Source organism: Bombina bombina, chromosome 7 (genome assembly GCF_027579735.1).
Source record: "Bombina bombina isolate aBomBom1 chromosome 7, aBomBom1.pri, whole genome shotgun sequence".
Lineage (NCBI taxonomy): Eukaryota > Metazoa > Chordata > Amphibia > Anura > Bombinatoridae > Bombina > Bombina bombina.
In genome coordinates, this window is record NC_069505.1 from 562159411 (window position 1) to 562179256 (window position 19846).

Below are 19846 nucleotides of genomic sequence, written 5' to 3' on the forward strand. Positions count from 1 at the left end.
AGTCGTGATGTTGTCCGACTGAAACCTGATGAACCCCCGAGTTGTTAACTGGGGCCAAGCCAGAAGGGCATTGAGAACTGCTCTCAATTCCAGAATGTTTATTGGTAGGAGACTCTCCTCCTGATTCCATTGTCCCTGAGCCTTCAGAGAATTCCAGACAGCGCCCCAACCTAGTAGGCTGGCGTCTGTTGTTACAATTGTCCAGTCCGGCCTGCTGAATGGCATCCCCCTGGACAGATGTGGCCAAGAAAGCCACCATAGAAGAGAATTTCTGGTCTCTTGATCCAGATTCAGAGTAGGGGACAAGTCTGAGTAATCCCCATTCCACTGACTTAGCATGCACAATTGCAGCGGTCTGAGATGTAGACGTGCAAAGGGTACTATGTCCATTGCTGCTACCATTAAGCCGATCACCTCCATGCATTGAGCTACTGACGGGTGTTGAATGGAATGAAGGACACGGCATGCATTTTGAAGCTTTGTTAACCTGTCTTCTGTCAGGTAAATCTTCATTTCTACAGAATCTATAAGAGTCCCCAAGAAGGGAACTCTTGTGAGTGGAAAGAGAGAACTCTTCTTTTCGTTCACCTTCCATCCATGCGACCTTAGAAATGCCAGTACTAACTCTGTATGAGACTTGGCAGTTTGAAAGCTTGAAGCTTGTATCAGAATGTCGTCTAGGTACGGAGCTACCGCAATTCCTCGCGGTCTTAGTACCGCCAGAAGAGCACCCAGAACCTTTGTGAAGATTCTCGGAGCCGTAGCCAATCCGAATGGAAGAGCTACAAACTGGTAATGCCTGTCTAGAAAGGCAAACCTTAGATACCGGTAATGATCTTTGTGAATCGGTATGTGAAGGTAAGCATCGTTTAAATCCACTGTGGTCATGTACTGACCCTTTTGGATCATGGGTAAAATTGTCCGAATAGTTTCCATTTTGAACGATGGAACTCTTAGGAATTTGTTTAGGATCTTTAAATCCAAGATTGGCCTGAAAGTTCCCTCTTTTTTGGGAACCACAAACAGATTTGAGTAAAACCCTTGTCCTTGTTCCGACCGCGGAACCGGATGGATCACTCCCATTAATAAAAGATCTTGTACGCAGCGTAGAAACGCCTCTTTCTTTATTTGGTTTGTTGACAACCTTGACAGATGAAATCTCCCTCTTGGGGGAGAGAATTTGAAGTCTAGAAGGTATCCCTGAGATATGATCTCTAACGCCCAGGGATCCTGGACATCTCTTGCCCAAGCCTGGGCGAAGAGAGAAAGTCTGCCCCCCACTAGATCCGTTCCCGGATCGGGGGCCCTCGATTCATGCTGTCTTAGGGGCAGCAGCAGGTTTCCTGGCCTGCTTGCCCTTGTTCCAGGACTGGTTAGGTCTCCAGCCTTGTCTGTAGCGAGCAACAGCTCCTTCCTGTTTTGGTGCAGAGGAAGTTGATGCTGCTCCTGCTTTGAAATTACGAAAGGAACGAAAATTAGACTGTCTAGCCTTAGGTTTGGCTCTGTCTTGAGGCAGGGCATGGCCTTTACCTCCTGTAATGTCAGCGATAATTTCTTTCAACCCGGGCCCGAATAAGGTCTGCCCTTTGAAAGGTATATTAAGCAATTTAGATTTAGAAGTAACGTCAGCTGACCAGGATTTTAGCCACAGTGCTCTGCGTGCCTGAATGGCGAATCCGGAATTCTTAGCCGTAAGTTTAGTTAAATGTACTACGGCATCTGAAATAAATGAGTTAGCTAACTTAAGGGCTTTAAGCTTGTGTGTAATCTCATCTAATGGAGCTGATTCAAGTGTCTCTTCCAGAGACTCAAACCAAAATGCTGCTGCAGCCGTGACAGGCGCAATGCATGCAAGAGGTTGCAATATAAAACCTTGTTGAACAAACATTTTCTTAAGGTAACCCTCTAACTTTTTATCCATTGGATCTGAAAAGGCACAGCTATCCTCCACCGGGATAGTGGTACGCTTAGCTAAAGTAGAAACTGCTCCCTCCACCTTAGGGACCGTTTGCCATAAGTCCCGTGTGGTGGCGTCTATTGGAAACATCTTTCTAAATATCGGAGGGGGTGAGAACGGCACACCGGGTCTATCCCACTCCTTAGTAACAATTTCAGTAAGTCTCTTAGGTATAGGAAAAACGTCAGTACTCGCCGGTACCGCAAAATATTTATCCAACCTACACATTTTCTCTGGTATTGCAACTGTGTTACAATCATTCAGAGCCGCTAACACCTCCCCTAGTAATACACGGAGGTTTTCCAGCTTAAATTTAAAATTTGAAATATCTGAATCCAGTTTGTTTGGATCAGAACCGTCACCCGCAGAATGAAGCTCTCCGTCCTCATGTTCTGCAAATTGTGACGCAGTGTCTGACATGGCCCTAATATTATCAGCGCACTCTGTTCTCACCCCAGAGTGATCACGCTTACCTCTTCGTTCTGGTAATTTAGCCAAAACTTCAGTCATAACAGTAGCCATATCCTGTAATGTGATTTGTAATGGCCGCCCAGATGTACTCGGCGCTACAATATCACGCACCTCCCGAGCGGGAGATGCAGGTACTGACACGTGAGGCGAGTTAGTCGGCATAACTCTCCCCTCGTTGTTTGGTGAAATATGTTCAATTTGTACAGATTGACTTTTATTTAAAGTAGCATCAATACAGTTAGTACATAAATTTCTATTGGGCTCCACTTTGGCTTTAGCACATATAGCACAGATATCTTCCTCTGAATCAGACATGTTTAACACACTAGCAAATAAACTAGCAACTTGGAAATACTTTTCAAGTAATTTACTATAATATGAAAACGTACTGTGCCTATAAGAAGCACAGAAAAAGTTATGACAGTTGAAAATTAATAAACTGAAAAGTTATAGCATCAAATCTTTGTAAAAAACACAATTTTAGCAAAGGATTGCTCCCATTAGCAAAGGATAACTAACCCTGATAGCAGAAAAAAAAAAAAAAAAAAACAGAAATAAACGTTTTTTTATCACAGTCAACTACAATCTCACAGCTCTGCTGTGAGTGATTACCTCCCTCAAAACAAGTTTTGAAGACCCCTGAGTTCTGTAGAGATGAACCGGATCATGCAGGGAAGACAATAAACTTCTGACTGAATTTTTTGATGCGTAGCAAAAGCACCAAAAAAGGCCCCTCCCCCTCACACATAACAGTGAGAGAGATCAGTAAACTGTCATAAATTAAATAAAACGACTGCCAAGTGGAAAAAAATAGTGCCCAAAACATTTTTTCACCCAGTACCTCAGAAAATTAAACGATTTTACATGCCAGCAAAAAACGTTTAACATTAATAAATTGAGTGTTATTAAAAAGCCTGTTGCTAGTCCCTGCAAATTAGGCTAAAGTTTTATGCATACAGTATAATTCCAGTGAAGTGCCATTCCCCAGAATACTGAAGTGTAAAATATACATACATGACAGCCTGATACCAGTTGCTGCTACTGCATTTAAGGCTGAGTTTACATTATATCGGTATGGCAGAATTTTCTCATCAATTCCATTGTCAGAAAATAATAAGCTGCTACATACCTCTTTGCAGATTAATCTGCCCGCTGTCCCCTGATCTGAAGTTTACCTCTCCTCAGATGGCCGAGTAACAGCAATATGATCTTAACTACTCCGGCTAAAATCATAGAAAAACTCAGGTAGATTCTACTTCAAATTCTACCAGAGAAGGAATAACACACTCCGGTGCTATTATAAAATAACAAACTTTTGATTGAAGGTATGAAACTAAGTATAATCACCACAGTCCTCTCACACATCCTATCTATTCGTTGGGTGCAAGAGAATGACTGGTAATGGCAGTTAGGGGAGGAGCTATATAGCAGCTCTGCTGGGTGAATCCTCTTGCACTTCCTGTTGGGGAGGAGTTAATATCCCATAAGTAATGGATGATCCGTGGACTGGATACACTTAACAAGAGAAAAACATATTTACCCCTAAACCGCCGTACTCCCGCCTCGCAAACACTAGTGAAATATTATTAACCTCTAATCTGCCGTCCCTATCATCGCCGCCACTATATTATATTTATTAACCCCTAAACCTAAGTCTAACCCTAACACCCCCTAACTTAAATATAATTAAAATAAATATTAAAAAAAACTACAATTATTACCTAAATTATTCCTAGTTAAAACTAAATACTTACCTGTAAAATAAACCATAAGCTTGCAACAATATAACTAATAGTTACATTGTATCTAGCTTAGGGTTTATTTTTATTTTACAGGCAAGTTTGTATTTATTTTAACTAGATAGAAAAGTTACTAAATAGTTATTAACTATTTACTAACTACCTAGCTAAAATAAATAAAAAAGTGCCTGTAAAATAAAACCTAACCTAAGTTACACTAACACCTAACACTACACTACAATTAAATACAATTACCTAAATGAAATACAATGAAATAAATCAAATAAAATTAGCTAAATTGCCAAAAAAACAAACACTAAATTACAGAAAATAAAAAACAAATTACAAGATCTAACTAATTACACCTAATCTAATAGCCCTATCAAAATAAAAAAGCCCACCCAAAATAATAAAACCCCCTAGCCTAAACTAAACTACCAATAGCCCTTAAAAGGGCCTTTTGTGGGACATTGCCCCAAAGAAATCAGCTCTTTTACCTGTAAATTTTTTTTACAAACAACCCCCCCCAACAGTAAAACCCACCACCCACACAACCAACCCCCCAAATAAAACCCTAACTATAAAAACCTAAGCTTCCCATTGCCCTGAAAAGGGCATTTGGATGGGCATTGCCCTTAAAAGGGCATTTAGCTCTATTGCGGCCCAAAACCCTAACCTAAAAATAAAACCCACCCAATACACCCATAAAAAACCTTACATCCACTTACAGTTTTGAAGATCCCACATCCATCCTCAACGAAGCCGGGAGAAGTCCTCATCGAAGCGGCAAGAAGTCCTCAATGAAGCCGGGAGAAGTCTTCATCCAAGCCAGGAGAAGTGGTCCTCCCTATGGGCAGAAGTCTTCATCCAGACGGCATCTTCTATCTTCATCCATCTGGCGCGGAGCGGGTCCATCTTCAAGACATCCGACGTGGAGCATCCTCTTCATCCGACGACTAAAGCTGAATGAAGGTACCTTTAAGTGACGTCATCCAAGATGGCGTCCCTTAGATTCCGATTGGCTGATAGAATCAGCCAATCGGAATTAAGGTTGAAAAAATCCTATTGGCTGATGCAAACAGCCAAAAGAATGTGAGCTCAATCCTATTGGCTGATTGCATCAGCCAATAGGATTTTTTCAACATTAATTCCGATTGGCTGATAGAATTCTATCAGCCAATTAGAATCTAAGGGACGCCATCTTGGATGACATCATTTAAAGGAGCCTTCATTCGTCGATAGTCGTCGGAAGAAGAGGTTGTCACATGCCGGTTGTCTTGAATATGGAGCCGCTCCGCGCCGGATGGATGAAGATAGAAGATGCCGTCTGGATGAAGACTTCTGCCCGTCTGGAGGACCACTTCTCCCAGAGGAAATCTTGCCGCTTGGATGAAGACTTCTCCTGGCTTCGTTGAGGATGGATGTCGGATCTTCAAAACTGTAAGTGGATCTTCAGGGGGTTAGTGTTAGGATTTTGTATGGGTGTATTGGGTGGGTTTTATTTTTAGGTTAGGGATTTGGGCCGCAATAGAGCTAAATGCCCTTTTAAGAGCAATGCCCATCCAAATGCCCTTTTCAGGGCAATGGGGAGCTTAGGTTTTTATAGTTAGGGTTTTATTTGGGGAGTTGGTTGTGTGGGTGGAGGGTTTTACTGTTGGGGGGGGTTGTTTGTAATTTTTTTTTTTACAGGTAAAAGAGCTGATTTCTTTGGGGCAATGCCCCGCAAAATTAACTTTTAAGGGCTATTGGTAGTTTAGTTAAGGCTAGGGGGTTTTATTATTTTGGGTGGGCTTTTTTTATTTTGATAGGGCTATTAGATTAGGTGTAATTAGTTTAAAGATCTTGTAATTTGTTTTATTTTCTGTAATTTAGTTGTTTTTTTGTGGTAATTTAGCTAATTTTATTTGATTTATTTAATTGTATTTCATTAAGGTAATGTATTTAATTGTAGTGTAGTGTTAGGTGTTGGTGTAACATAGGTTAAGTTTTATTTTACAAGTAAATTTGTATTTATTTTAGCTAGGTAGTTATTAAATAGTTAATAACTATTTAGTAACTATGCTACCTAGATAAAATAAATACAAACTTGCCTGTAAAATAAAAATAAACCCAGGGGCGGAGCCGACAATCAAGCGTGGCAGACGTGTTCCAGAAGGCTCGTAGGCCTAAATTATCTAAAAAGCTACAAAACGCTTAAAATATTGAATTAATCCTCCCTAATTTTGTCGGATTTTAATTGTCTGGGTCACTGACCAAGCCATATTACCATTTCAACGGCACTTAAAAGCGAGAAGTTATATGAGGTTCACCTACGCAGTTACCACGCTGCAGCCCTATCACCTGTATTACAGGCTCACACGGAACTCCATCTCATTAATCTGAACTCCGGAGGGTAGAGGCCTCGCTCCGGAGTCACAGTGACACTTTTGAAGTGAGTACTAGCTAGACCCTTAACAGCAGGGCTGGAGGGTGCTACTCCCAGGGCGAAACGGCTAGACCGCTACAGTGCATCTACTCATAAGAGACCCGGGACCTATGAGGAGTACAGCCTACAGAGATCCTTTGCTACGGACCGTATTCCTATGCTGGGCACAATTTTAAGAGGCTTGTATATTTGAACCTAACCAGGTGGTGGAGACTATAATGGAGGCGATCGAAAGATGGGAGGCAACATTGACCGAGTCGATCACCAGACATTTTAGGGCATTAGAGCATAATTTAGGAGCTCTCTTCCTAAGGCATGGTATCACAGCCACATAACCCCTGGGAGAGGATGAACAAGACGACCCGGAAAGTGACACAAATGATCACCTTATTCCTCATCAAGGTAACACAGCAATCGCAGCAGGCAGTTCATGGGAGGAGTGTGTATCTCCAGATGTTTGGAGTGGAGGGGAAAGCTATAGGGATCCTGCAATGTTTTATGACCCAGATCACCTGAATGGATGTACAGGGACGGTAAGGTCTGCTCTACTAATTAAGTGGCAGCTAACATCTATACAAAACAAGCATGGTGGAATCCTTGTCGGCCTCTCTCAACATGGGAACTCTCGCAAGTCTGTTCTACAGAGATCGCGCGTACTAGGCTCAGTAAGAGGTCAAGCTGCTGTTTATACTTATGCAGCAACGGTCACAGTGAGAATCGGCGTGGGCTGAATAGGAGGCTTTCAGAGAGGTCCGGACAGCTTTATTGTAAAAGACTTCGGGATAATATGCAGATGCCTTTTTCTTCTTACTTCTTTTTCTTTTTTGTGTGTGTTGTGCCTAATTTCTGATAAACTGTTTATGCTTACGCATATATATACTGGATACTGTTGTGACACTCCCTGGGACACTGAACATTTTAGTTACATGGAGGGGACTCTATAGTGTCATCTGTACTGACGATCTCTCTGAATGTCATTGGTTGAGAGCTCCCAATACAGTTAGGATGGGTCTTATTAGCGCTCATCAGTAAATTTCAAAGTAGAGGTGTTTGATGTTCTTATATGTTATTCATTTTGATAATTGGTTTAAAACGAACAGTATCCTATTCCTGATTACTAGATAGTATATAGTAGAAGTTTGCAAATGCAATCCTAGATATAGCTAGATGCCTTAGATTATACATGCTATCACTGAAAACTACACTGTCTAACGGGTCTATCACAAAAAATTCCAGACGAAGGGTGTAAATAACATCTACCACCACTAGAGGGGAGTCACCGCTTAGTTACAGCTAGATATACACGTTAGACCTATGTGATGTTATAGCCTAGATCTATCTCCCACTGAGCTCCCTGCACTGGGAATCGAAATTTGTTACCCATAAACACATCTCATGAGCATAGATTTAGGCCATCACTGGGAATCTCAGAAATAATTTTGCAGGCATAAGGAACTAGCATCTGGTATATATTGTGGTATGTATCATGCCTCATTTTTGTACTTGTTTTTATCCTGTGAGGCTGTCAATTTTAGCATAGTTGGGTTATTGTCACTATGCCAGTTATATATAACCCTAGTTAAATGTTTCCATGGGTAATATAGCTCATATGGCACTTCTCATCTAATTCCATCCACCCCTCCAGAGATTTTACTTTTAAGGTAAAAATAAGGAAATACATTCCTTGAAATCCCAACTTAACCACTTGGCTCTACCTGTGCTTTGAAGTCTGGATACCAGTAAATGTATGCAAAATGCCCCTATCTAGATACCATAGGTTCTGGCCCTGATAGATGAGAGTATATATCTTTATTGCTAATGGTATGGCTATTATTATTAACAAAGCTATTAAGTTTTAAGAAAGTCGCCAGCCTGAGTCTATGTGTAGTATGTATTCCCATGTTTCTCATGGTGGGGTTGTTAGACCTATTATACTATATACTCCCTGTAAATCTGACTATTTAAGTAGTTTAGTTGTTATTATATACAGTACTAATATAACTTTCTTTGGAGATAGCCTAACGTTTAATAGTACTGAACTGTCTAGGTTGCCTCTACATAGATAACTTTCACAACTCCTTTAACCAGGAGTAATCAGGAGTGCTAGATGAAACTTCTGGACTGTATGCCGTGCCAAAGAGTTGGAATTGGATGATGGTGGTTCCAACTCTGTTATTTACATTGATTCATTGAGTATAGCATGTCCTTTTACTTGACTTTTACATGAAGACCTATTGTCTGACCCTTGAAGTTTAGTTATAAATGCATGTATGTACTGGATGATTTGCATTGTTTGTATAATAGTGGTTTTCCAGACCTCTGAAAGCCAAGTAAGTTTGGAAATAGTGTTACCATAGTCCGAGTTTAATGCTACACCACCCTACCTTTCAAGTTCCCTATACTAGCATTATAGACAGCCATACCTGGTCTACTCAGTTGAAGTAATTTATCTTAGCATTTTGTCCGCCCTCCCCAACATTGTTCACCATGTGCACAAATGAAAATATATCCATTGACCCACCCTCCCAAATCATTACTCTCAGTGAATATTGTACCACAGAGGCGACTGACTAAGATGTTTCTTCGGAGACTGTACATATCACCTACTACTATTCCTACTATATCACAGTCCACGTCTGTTCCTATAACTATATCCCCTATCCCGGTAAGTTAAATATTACTATTCCCACTTAATTACATTTTTAAAGGTCATGGCCCAAGAGTGGCCCTACATTTTACAGGGAAATAGCTGGACTTAACTTTATAAAGCTAGGGGGAATAAAATGAAAAAGGAATAAAAAAGAGAGGATCTCCCCTCACCCTTTCCCGCTGTGCAGGTCATATCCAATGTCCCTTTCCCGTCTCCATCCAGTGGTGACAGCAACCCCTGAGGGGAGATCCAACATATATCCCTTTACCATATGGGTCCAGGGGGGATATACTTTTTATACCAACCCAGCCTTTAATTGATATTTCTTTATTTTACCCCCTAACTTCACCCCTTTAAGTTTCTGATGGCTCCGCCCCCCTCTCCCCCCCTTATACCATTGAGCTTACTTCGTAAGCAAAGGAAAATATATCCTATAGAAACATGTATTTTCTCTTCACATGGGAACAACCTAATTCATTCATCAACAATATTTCTTTTCAGTGATTTTAATTTTTTTTAGTTATAGCTAGTCTTTGAAGTGCGAACGACACATGTTTTTGTATTTAAGCGGAATTGACAGATTGATATATGACCTATTGTACCACTGCTTTTAATTCTGTATTAATTGTATGCATATATCTGATCACCTGTATTTCTTTAGACTGTGATAACTTGTTGATGAGTGTAATACATATGTTTTACAGAAGACCAAAAATTTTACCCATTATTGTTGAAACTTATTACACAATCTGTTGTTGATATACTGTATATATTTAATGTTTTATGCTCTACCAAGCCCAAAAGTGGCTAGAGATTCAATTTACTTACCTCCATTGAGTATTTATATTTTACCACGGTCCAAGAGTGACTTACTAATTTCAGAGGAGGTTTATATAATTATAAAAATGAGGTTGCAGTTAAAAATAAAAATAAATAAAAAAAAATAAACCCTAAGCTAGCTACAATGTAACTATTAGTTACATTGTAGCTAGCTTAGGGTTTATTTTACAAGTAAGTATTTAGTTTTAAATAGGAATAATTTAGGGAATAATTGTAGGTTTTATTTTGATTATATTTAAGTTAGGAGGTGTTAGGGTTAGACTTAGGTTTAAGGGTTAATAAATGTAATACAGTGGCGGCGATGTTGGGGCCGGCAGATTAGGGGTTAATAAATGTAGAAAAGTGACGGCGATGTTAGGGACAGCAGATTATTGGTTAATAATATTTAACTAATGTTTGCGAGGCGGGAATGCGGCGGTTTAGGGGATAATATGTTTATTATAGTGGCGACGATGTCCGGAGCGGCAGATTAGGGGTTAAAAATTTTATTTTAGTGTTTGCAATGTGGGAGGGCCTTGGTTTAGGGGTTAACAGGTAGTTTATGGGTGTTAGTGTACTTTTTAACACTTTAGTTATGAGTTTTATGCTACGGCTTTGTAGTGTAAAACTCATAACTACTGACTTTAAAATGCAGTACGAATCTTGACAGGATAGGGTCTACCGCTCACTTTTTGGCCTCCCAAAACAAGCTCATAATACCGGCGCTATGAAAGTCCCATTGAAAAAAGACTATACGCAAATTGCGTAAGTTGATTTGGGGGAAGGCCAAAAAAGTGTGCGGTGCCCCTAAATCTTTAAGACTCGTAATACCAGTGGTAGTAAAAAAGCTGCTTTTTCAGCTTACCGCAAAACTCGTAATCTAGGTGATTATTTGTTTAATGAGCAGTCAGGGACAGCTAAATACACAGCTCTATAAAAGCTGTATTTGTATGCTGTGTGATAGCTACATAGTACCATGGTCACTCACTAAAGGCATGCTGGGATTAAATACATGTATTGTGTTTTATTTCTCATGAGGCATTACTGTCATTGTGTCACACACTAGGTGACCCTGTGCATAACAAGATAATAACAGAATCCCATCAAGCTCAGTTATTTAGTAACTTACACTCAGGCAGTAGTGGATGAAGCTGGGGAGGAATCATTATCCTTATTTGGAGCCTCTGGAAAAGAAAATATAGGGGGTGAAATCAACTGATAGCATAAACCATCCCCAGACTTCAATAATGACGTGACAGCCCCCCAACTAGACACAGATTAATGGGTAACGTCCCAAAGACCTCAAACGCTCATTAGTGTGTATAAACTCATGCTGAAAAACATACACTTCATTCTAATAGGGCATCACATTCTCTAAGCACTCTACTCTTCCAAGTCTCGCTATTTTATCCTGCTAAACTTAAGCTGATGAGTTTGCCTCAAAATACAGTGTCACCCCCTCCTCACATACACTACTACACTAGGTCATGTATACACATCACTGATACAGCATATAATGTGATAGTGTCACCCCCTCCTCACATACACTACTACACCAGGTCATGTATACACATCACTGATACAGCATATAATGTGACAGTGTCCCCCCCCTCCTCACATACACTACTACACCAGGTGGTCATGTATACACATCACTTATACAGCATATAATGTGACAGTGTCACCCTCTCACATACACTACTACACAAGGTCATGTATACACATCACTGATACAGCATATAATGTGATATTGTCACCCCCTCCTCACATACACTACTACATCAGGTCATGTATACACACTACTGATACAGCATATAATGTGACAGTGTCACCCCCTCCTCACATACACTACTACACCAGGTCATGTATGCACATCACTAATACAGCATATAATGTGACAATGTCACCCCTCCTCACATACCCTACTACACCAGGTCATGTATACACATCACTGATACAGTATATAATGTGATATTGTCACCCCCTCCTCACATACACTACTACATCAGGTCATGTATACACATCACTGATACAGTATATAATGTGATATTGTCACCCCCTCCTCACATACACTACTACACCAGGTCATGTATACACATCACTGATACAGCATATAATGTGACAGTGTCACCCCCTCGCATACACTACTACACCAGGTCATGTATACACATCACTGATACAGCATATAATGTGACAGTGTCACCCCTCCTCACATACACTACTACACCAGGTCATGTATACACATCACTGATACAGCATATAATGTGACAGTGTCCCCCCCTCCTCACATACACTACTACACCAGGTCATGTATACATATCACTGATACAGCATATAGTGTGACAGTGTCACCCCCTCACATACACTACTACACCAGGTCATGTATACACATCACTGATACAGCATATAATGTGACAGTGTCACCCCCTCACATACACTACTACACCAGGTCATGTATACACATCACTGATACAGCATATAATGTGACAGTGTCACCTCCTCCTCACATACACTACTACACCAGGTCATGTATACACATCACTGATACAGCATATAATGTGACAGTGTCACCCCCTCACATACACTACTACACCAGGTCATGTATACACATCACTGATACAGCATATAATGTGACAGTGTCACCCCCTCACATACACTACTACACCAGGTCATGTATACACATCACTGATACAGTATATAATGTGACAGTGTCACCCCCTCCTCACATACACTACTACACCAGGTCACATATACACATCACTGATACAGCATATAATGTGACAGTGTCACCCCCTCCTCACATAGACTACTACACCAGGTCATGTATACACATCACTGATACAACATATAATGTGACAGTGTCACCCCCTCCTCACATACACTACTACACCAGGTCATGTATACACATCACTGATACAGCATATAATGTGACAGTGTCACCCCCTCCTCACTTACACTACTACACCAGGTCATGTATACACATCACTGATACAGCATATAATGTGACAGTGTCACCCCCTCCTCACATACACTTCTACACCAGGTTATGTATAGACATCACTGACACAGGATATAATGTGACAGTGTTACCCCCTCCTCACATACACTACTACACCAGGTCATGTATACACACCACTGATACAGCATATAATGTGACAGTGTCACCCTCTCCTCACATACACTACTACACAAGGTCATGTATACACATTACTGATACAGCATATAATGTGACAGTGTCACCCCCTCCTCACATACACTACTACACCAGGTCATGTATACACATCACTGATACAGCATATAATGTGACAGTGTCACCCCCTCCTCACATACACTACTACACCAGGTCATGTATACACATCACTGATACAGCATATAATGTGACAGTGTCACCCCCTCCTCACATACACTACTACACCAGGTCATGTATACACATCACTGATACAGCATATTATGTGACAGTGTCACCCCCTCCTCACATACACTACTACACCAGGTCATGTATACACATCACTGATACAGCTTATAATGTGACAGTGTCACCCCCTCCTCACATACACTACTACACCAGGTCACATATACACATCACTAATACAGCACATGATGTGACAGTGTCACCCCCTCACATACACTACTACACCAGATCATGTATACACATCACTGATACAGCATATAATGTGACAGTGTCACCCCCTCCGCCTATACACTACTACACCAGGTCATGTATACACATCACTGATACAGTATATAATGTGACAGTGTCACCCCCTCCGCCCATACACTACTACACCAGGTCACGTATACACATCACTGATACAGCGTATAATGTGAGTGTCACCCCCTCCTCATATACACTACTACACCAGGTCACGTATACACATCACTGATACAGCATATAATGTGACAGTGTCACCCCCTACTCACATACACTACTACACCAGGTCATGTATACACATCACTGATACAGCATATCATGTGACAGTGTCAACCCCTCCTCAAATACACTACTACACCAGGTCATGTATACACATCACTGATACAGCATATAATGTGACAGTGTCACCCCTCCTCACATACACTACTACACCAGGTCATGTATACACATCACTGATACAGCATATAATGTGACAGTGTCACCCCCTCCTCACATACACTACTACACCAGGTCATGTATACACATCACTGATACAGCATATAATGTGACAGTGTCACCCCCTCACATACACTACTACACCAGGTCATGTATACACATCACTGATACAGCATATAATGTGACATTGTCACCCCCTCACATACACTACTACACCATGTCATGTATACACATCACTGATACAGCTTATAATGTGACAGTGTCACCCCCTCCTCACATACGCCTACTACACCAGGTCATGTATATACATCACTGATACAGCATATAATGTGACAGTGTCACCCCTCCTCACATACACTACTACACCAGGTCATGTATACACATCACTGATACAGCATATAATGTGATAGTGTCACCCCCTCCTCACATACACTACTATACCAGGTCATGTATACACATCACTCATACAGCATATAATGTGACAGTGTCACCCCCTCCTCACATACACTACTACACCAGGTTACGTATACACATTACTGATACAGCATATAATGTGACAGTGTCACCCTCTCCTCACATACACTACTAAACTAGGTCATGTATACACATCACTGATACAGCATATAATGTGACAGCGTCACCCTCTCCTCACATACACTACTACACCAGGTCATGTATACACATCACTGATACAGCATATAATGTGACAGTGTCACCCCCTCCTCACATACACTACTACACCAGGTCATGTATACACATCACTGATACAGCATATAATGTGACAGCGTCACCCTCTCCTCACATACACTACTACACCAGGTCATGTATACACATCACTGATACAGCATATAATGTGACAGTGTCACCCCCTCCTCACATACACTACTACAGCAGGTCATGTATACACATCACTGATACAGCATATAATGTGACAGTGTCACCCCCTCACATACACTACTACACCAGGTCATGTATACACATCACTGATACAGCATATAATGTGACAGTGTCACCCCCTCCTCACATACACTACTACACCAGGTCATGTATACACATCACTGATACAGCATATAATGTGACAGTGTCACCCCCTCCTCACATACACTACTACAGCAGGTCATGTATACACATCACTGATACCGCATATAATGTGACAGTGTCACCCCCTCCTCACATACACTACTACAGCAGGTCATGTATACACATCACTGATACCGCATATAATGTGAGTGTCACCCCCTCACATACACTACTACACCAGGTCATGTATACACATCACTGATACAGCATATAATGTGACAGTGTCACTCCCTTCCTCACATACACTACTACACCAGGTCATGTATACACATTACTGATACAGCATATAATGTGACAGTGTCACACCCTCCTCACATACACTACTACACCAAGTCATGTATACACATTACTGATACAGCATATAATGTGACAGTGTCAACCCCTCCTCACATACACTACTACACCAGGTCATGTATACACATCACTGATACAGCGTATAATGTGAGTGTCACCCCCTCATATACACTACTACACCAGGTCATGTATACACATCACTGATACAGCATATAATGTGACAGTGTCACCCCCTCCTCACATACACTACTACACCAGGTCATGTATACACATCACTGATACACCATATAATGTGACAGTGTCACCCCCTCCTCACATACACTACTCCACCAGGTTATGTATACACATCACTGAAACAGCATATAATGTGACAGTGTCACCACCTCCTCACATACACTACTACACCAGCTCATGTATACACATCACTGATACAGTATATAATGTGACAGTGTTACCCCATCCTCACATACACTACTACACCAAGTCATGTATACACATTACTGATACAGCATATAATGTGACAGTGTCACCCCCTCCTCACATACACTACTACACCAGGTCATGTATACACATCACTGATACAGCATATCATGTGACAGTATCACCCCCTCCTCACATACACTACTACAACAGGTCATGTATACTCATCACTGATACAGTATATAATATGACAGTGTCACCTCCTCCTCACATACTATACTACTACACCAGGTCATGTATACATATCACTGATACAGCATATAATGTGACAGTGTCACCCCCTCCTCACATACACTACTACACCAGGTCATGTATACTCATCACTGATACAGCATATAATATGACAGTGTCACCTCCTCCTCACATACACTACTACACCAGGTCATGTATACACATCACTGATACAGCATATAATGTGACAGTGTCACCCCCTCCTCACATACACTACTACACCAGGTCATGTATACACATCACTGATACAGTATATAATGTGACAGTGTCACCCCCTCACATACACTACTACACCAGGTCATGTATACATATCACTGATACAGCATATAATGTGACAGTGTCACCCCCTCCTCACATACACTACTACACCAGGTCACATATACACATCACTGATACAGCATATAATGTGACAGTGTCACCCCCTCCTCACTTACACCACTACACCAGGTCATGTATACACATCACTGATACAACATATAATGTGACAGTGTTACCCTCTCACATACACTACTACACCAGGTTATGTATACACATTACTGATACAGCATATAATGTGACAGTGTCACCCCCCCCTACTCACATACACTACTACACCAGGTCATGTATACACATCACTGATACAGCATATAACGTGACAGTGTCACCCAATCCTCACATACACTACTACACCAGGTCATGTATACACATCACTGATACAGCATATAATGTGACACTGTCACCCCCTCCTCACTTACACCACTACACCAGGTCATGTATACACATCACTGATACAGCATATAATGTGACAGTGTCACCCCTTCCTCACATACACTACTACACCAGGTCATTTATACACATCACTGATACAGCATATAACGTGACAGTGTCACCCCATCCTCACATACACTACTACACCAGGTCATGTATACACATCACTGATACAGCATATAATGTGACAGTGTCACCCCCTCCTCACATACACTACTACACAAGGTCATTTATACTCATCACTGATACAGCATATAATGTGACAGTATGACCCCCTCCTCACATACACTACTACACCAGGTCATGTATACACATCACTGATACAGCATATAATGTGACAGTATCACCCCCCTCCTCACATACACTACTACACCAGGTCATGTATACACATCAATGATACAACATATAATGTGACAGTGTCACCCCCTCCTCACATACACTACTACACCAGGTCACGTATACACATCACTGATACAGCGTATAATGTGAGTGTCACCCCCTCCTCATATACACTACTACACCAGGTCACGTATACACATCACTGATACAGCATATAATGTGACAGTGTCACCCCCTACTCACATACACTACTACACCAGGTCATGTATACACATCACTGATACAGCATATCATGTGACAGTGTCAACCCCTCCTCAAATACACTACTACACCAGGTCATGTATACACATCACTGATACAGCATATAATGTGACAGTGTCACCCCTCCTCACATACACTACTACACCAGGTCATGTATACACATCACTGATACAGCATATAATGTGACAGTGTCACCCCCTCCTCACATACACTACTACACCAGGTCATGTATACACATCACTGATACAGCATATAATGTGACAGTGTCACCCCCTCACATACACTACTACACCAGGTCATGTATACACATCACTGATACAGCATATAATGTGACATTGTCACCCCCTCACATACACTACTACACCATGTCATGTATACACATCACTGATACAGCTTATAATGTGACAGTGTCACCCCCTCCTCACATACGCCTACTACACCAGGTCATGTATATACATCACTGATACAGCATATAATGTGACAGTGTCACCCCTCCTCACATACACTACTACACCAGGTCATGTATACACATCACTGATACAGCATATAATGTGATAGTGTCACCCCCTCCTCACATACACTACTATACCAGGTCATGTATACACATCACTCATACAGCATATAATGTGACAGTGTCACCCCCTCCTCACATACACTACTACACCAGGTTACGTATACACATTACTGATACAGCATATAATGTGACAGTGTCACCCTCTCCTCACATACACTACTAAACTAGGTCATGTATACACATCACTGATACAGCATATAATGTGACAGCGTCACCCTCTCCTCACATACACTACTACACCAGGTCATGTATACACATCACTGATACAGCATATAATGTGACAGTGTCACCCCCTCCTCACATACACTACTACACCAGGTCATGTATACACATCACTGATACAGCATATAATGTGACAGCGTCACCCTCTCCTCACATACACTACTACACCAGGTCATGTATACACATCACTGATACAGCATATAATGTGACAGTGTCACCCCCTCCTCACATACACTACTACAGCAGGTCATGTATACACATCACTGATACAGCATATAATGTGACAGTGTCACCCCCTCACATACACTACTACACCAGGTCATGTATACACATCACTGATACAGCATATAATGTGACAGTGTCACCCCCTCCTCACATACACTACTACACCAGGTCATGTATACACATCACTGATACAGCATATAATGTGACAGTGTCACCCCCTCCTCACATACACTACTACAGCAGGTCATGTATACACATCACTGATACCGCATATAATGTGACAGTGTCACCCCCTCCTCACATACACTACTACAGCAGGTCATGTATACACATCACTGATACCGCATATAATGTGAGTGTCACCCCCTCACATACACTACTACACCAGGTCATGTATACACATCACTGATACAGCATATAATGTGACAGTGTCACTCCCTTCCTCACATACACTACTACACCAGGTCATGTATACACATTACTGATACAGCATATAATGTGACAGTGTCACACCCTCCTCACATACACTACTACACCAAGTCATGTATACACATTACTGATACAGCATATAATGTGACAGTGTCAACCCCTCCTCACATACACTACTACACCAGGTCATGTATACACATCACTGATACAGCGTATAATGTGAGTGTCACCCCCTCATATACACTACTACACCAGGTCATGTATACACATCACTGATACAGCATATAATGTGACAGTGTCACCCCCTCCTCACATACACTACTACACCAGGTCATGTATACACATCACTGATACAGCATATAATGTGACAGTGTCACCCCCTCCTCACATACACTACTCCACCAGGTTATGTATACACATCACTGAAACAGCATATAATGTGACAGTGTCACCACCTCCTCACATACACTACTACACCAGCTCATGTATACACATCACTGATACAGTATATAATGTGACAGTGTTACCCCATCCTCACATACACTACTACACCAAGTCATGTATACACATTACTGATACAGCATATAATGTGACAGTGTCACCCCCTCCTCACATACACTACTACACCAGGTCATGTATACACATCACTGATACAGCATATCATGTGACAGTATCACCCCCTCCTCACATACACTACTACAACAGGTCATGTATACTCATCACTGATACAGTATATAATATGACAGTGTCACCTCCTCCTCACATACTATACTACTACACCAGGTCATGTATACATATCACTGATACAGCATATAA

General features: G+C 41.3%; 1 protein-coding gene and 1 long non-coding RNA gene across 3 annotated transcripts in view; one reads left to right on the forward strand and one right to left on the reverse strand.

The window, feature by feature from the left end:
- The window catches only part of LOC128667057 (uncharacterized), a 157740-nt gene that overhangs the window by 34355 nt on the left and 103539 nt on the right, over positions 1 to 19846 (forward strand). The gene's annotated exons all lie outside the window — the stretch shown is intronic.
- The window catches only part of LOC128667055 (uncharacterized), a 233165-nt gene that overhangs the window by 4788 nt on the left and 208531 nt on the right, over positions 1 to 19846 (reverse strand). For both annotated transcript variants that reach the window (XM_053721938.1, XM_053721937.1), the window contains one exon: positions 11191 to 11245. In XM_053721938.1, coding sequence (XP_053577913.1) covers positions 11193 to 11245 — 53 coding nt within the window. In that variant the 3' untranslated portion in view covers positions 11191 to 11192. The remainder of the gene's footprint in view (positions 1 to 11190; positions 11246 to 19846) is intronic.